Source organism: Cephus cinctus, unplaced genomic scaffold, assembly GCF_000341935.2.
Source record: "Cephus cinctus unplaced genomic scaffold, Ccin1 Ccin1_scaffold0929, whole genome shotgun sequence".
In the NCBI taxonomy this organism is placed as follows: Eukaryota; Metazoa; Arthropoda; class Insecta; order Hymenoptera; family Cephidae; genus Cephus; species Cephus cinctus.
In genome coordinates, this window is record NW_014333498.1 from 145934 (window position 1) to 151882 (window position 5949).

The 5949-nt window shown below is 40.3% G+C and overlaps 1 protein-coding gene and 1 long non-coding RNA gene across 4 annotated transcripts in view; one reads left to right on the plus strand and one right to left on the minus strand.

The window, feature by feature from the left end:
- Positions 1 to 2906, plus strand: part of LOC107271236 — a 6205-nt gene extending 3299 nt beyond the window's left edge. Inside the window, exons 3-5 of the long non-coding RNA XR_001538574.2 lie at positions 584 to 700; positions 1561 to 1984; positions 2840 to 2906. This is a non-coding gene — a long non-coding RNA (uncharacterized LOC107271236). The remainder of the gene's footprint in view (positions 1 to 583; positions 701 to 1560; positions 1985 to 2839) is intronic.
- The window catches only part of LOC107271234 (protein eva-1 homolog C), a 16759-nt gene extending 13831 nt beyond the window's left edge, over positions 1 to 2928 (minus strand). The window contains exons 1-2 of one of the 3 annotated variants that reach the window (XM_025088479.1): positions 2645 to 2928; positions 1948 to 2249 (exon numbers count right to left, since the gene is read on the minus strand). In XM_025088479.1, the coding sequence (XP_024944247.1) occupies positions 1948 to 2023 (76 nt within the window). In that variant the 5' untranslated portion in view covers positions 2024 to 2249; positions 2645 to 2928. Of the gene's footprint in view, positions 1 to 1947 lie in introns of all 3 variants that reach the window. The other 2 variants (XM_025088481.1, XM_025088480.1) reach the window with 2 other exon arrangements.
- Positions 2929 to 5949: the final 3021 nt, after the last annotated feature.

The window sequence follows — 5949 nt, forward strand, 5'->3', positions numbered from 1 at the left end:
CCCCCTCTGTGCTTCGGTGTATATACATTTCAGCGTGTTTCACGGGGCTCTTGAGTTTCTCCTGCATATTCACCCCTACCACACCAGAGTATCGCGTTAAGGGAGTGTGCGAATTAGGGGTTTCAGGATTCGAGAAGGCTTTATAATTCTGCCGCTTATTAATAATAATTTTGTTCGTTAGCGACTGTAACGTATTGCGAGTATGAAATTACTGTAGCTCAGGGGCAAAGTAAACTTGCTAATGTATGCAATGCCAATTAACGCACCAAAGGATCAATGACTCGGCTAGCCACGTTCATTGGGAACTCAGCTTGCGGGCTGGACGATTCGATTTAGTTAGGTAACTGACACATAACTGGCGTGCTCAGATTCGATTCGTATTCGATATCAGCCCTAATTATTGGACACCGGTTATGTTGCAATCTTGAATAACGATAATAGAGAATTCTTGTAAGGGGTTACGAGTTCTTTCATACCAGTAAATATCATAGGACAGAACAATTAGAGAAGCTTGTAGGAGGAGTAATGAACGCGATATGCGTTCCATCGGACGGAAAAAATAATTGGAGCTTTTCTTTTCTAGGATCAAGAGGTAAAGCCAGACCCTGCTTCTATTTTCTGAAGGCATCAATTAATCAGAAGGTGACGAAGGAGGGGATGGAACATATTGTGAGAAGACAAAGCTATAGGAAAAAAAAAGGTATAGGAAGTTGAGGAAGAGGAAAAACTATAAGGGAAGGTGAATGTAAAATATCGAAACGAACAGGTTTACCTTGAGATATTATTAAGTGAAACTTGTGGTAAAATCTTAGGTATTGATAATCAGGAAAAGATTAACTCGCGAGGGCAAAAACCCTTAAACCGGAAGTGCCGGAGATTTGTAATTGTTACAGTTCTATCTAAATCCGAAATCTAATTTTTCCTGTAAATCTCAACACTATCGGTTGTGCAGTTCGTCCAGAATTTTTCATACAGATATTTGCCAGAGCTCGCACACGTATGAACACACACATTGGCATATCCTTTTTAGGATGGCGATTGCGTAAGACACTCTCACGTGGTTATTTTTCGGTTTTGCCCAGAACGGAATATTACGTGAAAAGAATTTCATTGGCGAATTCGATGGCGAACTGCCTTTATGATTTTTCTTATTCCCCTTCGTTAGTGATATTAAAGCTTGCGCACCGAGAGAGCGTGAGAGCTAATAGGATCCAATCTGCCATCCGGTAAATGATTTAGTTCCCACTCAATAGATAGGCCAATGCAACAGGCAGTTCACAAACGTTGATAGAGCCGATTTAATTACTGACTTGAAGCAGCCAAATTATCACGCACTGCCTCAATAATTAAAGATTCAGAATTATTTCGTTGCGCAGTCTAGTCGATACGATTGGATTCAATAAAGAAATTAATGTTCAATCTAGTAGGAATGACATATATGAACAAAAAATGTGAACAGGAGCATCGTTATATGAAATTTGAACAAGTGTCAATTCATCCCTAATAACGGTAGGCTTGAGAAAACCCTAACACAAGTATCTCGAACTCTTTTGTCTGCAGGGAATCTACGGCATGACCTGGTTTATTATAATGCCTTTTTCAAAGGAAGAAACTGAAAGATGAGAAACAACACGAATTGGGATTGCCGAAGAAAGAAGAGTCTTTAAGTTTCGAAGCAAATAAGGATGTCAAAGGAAAGGGAAAAGTATAGCAGTAAGTGCCGAGGAAATATTGAAAAGTTGGTGAATATTTTTCATTGAATCTTGAACAATTTGCCAAACCATTATCAAGATCACCACTATTCTCTAAAAGGAGATGAATTGATCACGATCTCTGTATAAGTATGAAAAAAAGGAGAATGGCTTTTGCGACGAAGGCTACCCTTGAATCGAATGGCCAGCGGTTTGTCCTCGCTGGGAGGAATCCTTTCTTAGGAAAGATTCTTACCCATGTAATCCAGATCGGCGCGGACCTGGTTCGCGAGGTGAGCCATTATGCAAATCGCTGCGAATTTCCAGCACATGCTTGCACAAAGAATTCACTTGTCTCTCGCAATAACATTGGAGAATTATGGAGACGTTACGGAAACGAGATTACATTGAGGATTAACCATTTACCATTTATATTATCCACTAAAGTTTGACTCGAGCTATTCTTGTACATTTAATAAGATCATTTACATTGATATTTCATTCCATAATAAATTTCATATAGTTTAAATACTTTAGTCTCTCTCTCCCTTCCTTATACTTTTAATTAAATTCATCCAATCAATTCGATACTCTCTTGATATTCTTCTCCTCCCGATGTCGAGGTACACAGGGCTTCTTATTCCAGGAAATGAAAGATCTCTCTCACTCGTACGATCAGTAAAATGGATCAGTATTAGATATTATCAGTATTACCGTAAAGGTAGCCGCGAACAAAGCGATTCCTCCCGTGTCGATCGACCAAAAGAGTTTAACAGGAATTTCGTTTACGTTCCGTGAAAATTAAACCAATGACGAATCTACGTCTATTTATATTTTCTTCAAATTAATCTTCTCGCCCAAATTCCTCTCACTTTGATAATTAGCTATGATGGAATGCGTCACTCGAGAGATTTCACTCCTGGGATAAATGCCACAGCAACTTGAATAATCACCAATATTTTAATTGGTGGATAAACTTCGTTTTGACCCGTCAACGCGTTTTTAGTAATAACATTACCGAACCGTATGTACAATTATGAAATATAAAGTTAGACCCTATTCCGTTCACATGGAATTATCAAATGTAACGAAACACTAAATGGACTTGCATCGATAGTAAATAATCGTGGCCGTTCAATTTTTTTCAGGATACGAGAACGAGCGGCATCCGTACGTCGACGACGTCGTCGACGTCGGACGGGCAACTGTTCCGTCTCTCTACAGTAACTCCACTGTGCTCTCGACGCTCCTTCTCTTTCGATCCTCTACGTTCCCACTGAGTCTACATCTCTCTCGTTCATTCAGACTCTGCGCACTGAAGCCCTCAGGATACTATCTACGTATACCGTACGAACTAGCATCTACAGCCTATTGGCTAGGGCAGTTCGAACCCCTTGAGGGAAAGTTGCATCGTGCCAAAACACTGGCTAAACCCGTAGCTCACTTAAGTATGGAAAAGCCAAAGCACGGCTTGTATCGCGTCTCATTAACCCACGGGATTAACCCTGGAATTCTTTTCGTGCTTTTATCGTTGGGCACCTTCGTTAACGTTATAATATTACGTTTTAACATTTTAATGACACTAGCGTTACCTTATTTAAACCAGCACTTTCCGCATTTCTCGCTTCGTTCTGTCAGAGCGTTATTAAGTTCTACGTAATGCAACTAAACTGTTGAAAATTCTATGCTCCACGGAGTGCTTCACTCGTTTCTCGCTGCGTTATATTATAAGCTTTCCGTTGGTAGTTGATTAAAAATGGATTAATATCGCTAATGAATATTAATCTCACGCACGGCTGTTCAAAGTAACTCACACACGCTCTGCCACTTTTTTTTTAATTGAAACACGTTATACCTAAAACATCAATATTTTACATTTGGATATTTTGTTCCCCTTTTTCGTTCCTTTTAATTTGTTCGCCTCGTTTTTCAAGCGGGTTACACAACTTTTAGGTACATTTAATTAAAATTGTATTCGAGGCATTACTACCGGGCCCTGTGCCACAGTTTTGGCTCGGAGCTTGAGTAATTCATTTTAAAAAAAACTTCAGATTGCATCGGGTCATTGTCCCTTGACATTGTTATGTGTTCCTCAAATATTCCCAAGTACCCTTAAATGTTACAAGTATAACTATCGTAAAGATTTAATAGTACAAGGACATTCGGTCAGCACTTTTTTTACGTGAAGGCATTTCGATAGAAGTATTATATTTTTTTTTAAATGTCCCGTAACGGCTGTCGTCGGTTGAGTTGATAGTTGAAAAAAAGTGAAACCAGTATTACACAAAATTTAGTTCCGTATCCTAGTGTATCTCCGTGTGCAAGTTACCTTCACTTTTTGTCTCCATTTTAAATTCATGCAAATACCTTCCTCTTCACGTTATTTCAGACTTGTCCCAATCGTCCCTTTCAAGATCCTTTTTATGATGCCACATGAAACTCCAACTGTATGGAGACCGTCGCGAGTTGGGACGATTAGCGGCTTTATAAAGTTTCTCTGTCAGTGGTTGGTAAGCCGTAAAAGTCTATGGGAGTCGGCGGGGTAAGGTAAGTACTGCGATGTTTATAGGGAACTATTCTTGAAGGAGGCTTCACATAATCTGCTCGACGAGCGTTGTGACGATACTTTGACCTGGCTCTTACCCAATTCTCGAAACGTTTTCCACCATCTTCCACTTATTTTTCCACTCGCAGTTGTTCCTTCCTCCTTCTTCTGAACCTCTATTTGTTTTCTTTATCTTCAATATTTTTCACAGAATTTCAACTAAACCTTTTCTCCTCCCTGTAGCCTCCACTCCGCGACTTGTCCTCGGTGGCCTGGCAAATCTTTTTCATGGTCTAATTACTCCGTCGGATACCGGACGGCGGCGCACTATGTTCAGTTGAAAATTACTGAGAGTCTCTTTTTTTCCTCTCATTTTCTTTCCTCGCTTACGCTCACTTCTTACGTGCAGGCAGCTTTGACAAACACGGAGAACTACAGAAAAACAATTTTACTTCTGATTACACCTTCAGGTCCCTAACAGGTACACGTAACTGTTACAACGGAAGATCCGGACGTCTTCAGTAAATTCCATTCGGGTAAATGGGAACGAAGAAAGGAGATATAAGATTAAATTAGGCTACAGCGCAAGAAGAACGTATTAATGTTCTTGTAAAATTTATCCATTAACGTCCCATCCAGTGAAAAGTCGTCGAAGGGTCTTTTAGAGCAATGAAAGTATGAGATGAGTTAATGGAAACAGATAACTCGCAAGACGTATAAGTGGCAGCGTGATGGGAAAAGATAGCGAGGCGAGAGAATGGAGGAGCAGTAAGAATTTATCCATAAAAAGTAGGGGAGACCATTGAATTTGGCTGAGAGCGAAATTAATTCCTTAAAATTTTGGGACGTTTGTATTTCTCCCACCGATAGCGCAATAGACTCAGGTTCCGGTGGGCCTAGACGTAAAGTTCAGGAGATTCCTGGCTTAACCCAGATGAAAGGAAACGCGAATATAAACAAAGGCGTAGATACTCAGAGAGGTCTGTGCCCTCGTTGTTGATAGAATTTCATAATACCGCCCGAGGCAGTACTGTTCGCAAATTGCCTTCGTGTTATATTTCATCATTTCACAATACCGGCTCGTCAATATCATCTCTTCTTATTTTTATGGCTGCTGCCGTTCCTCGAGGACGCTTGAGTAGTCTACGTGGATTTCGAAAGTTTCATCTGACGCTGACTGAGGACACCGTCAATGCTACTACTACTACTGCTGCTACTATGAATTCTACTGCTGCTGCTACTACTACTAATACTACTACTGCTACTAGTATTAATACTACTGTTGCTGTTACTACTTCTACCGACAACACCTCAACCCCCATTACCACTGTTACCAGGAGCAGCATCTATCGCGCTAACTCTGCCTCCGTCCTTGCGTTCCTCGCTTTTCTGAAAATTCATTGGGAATTCCAATTTAAGTGTAAGAACTTGCAGACGGGTGCCAGCTTGCAATATGCCACCAAGCTCCTTTGGCCACGATAAAGTTGTTGAGGAATTATTTTCCGCCCACCTCCTATCCTCAGGACTGATTCGTAAGAAGAAAAGTAGACGAGCAGTTGGAAATCTTGAAAATAACGTTTCTGCCAATATCTCAGGATTCCTTAACGATTTACACGAGGCTGACAAATAATTAGCTTTTGCTATGGTTTCCTATATTACAGCGACCCGGAATAATTTTTCAATAATTTTAAATTGATAAAAGGGGCGGTTATT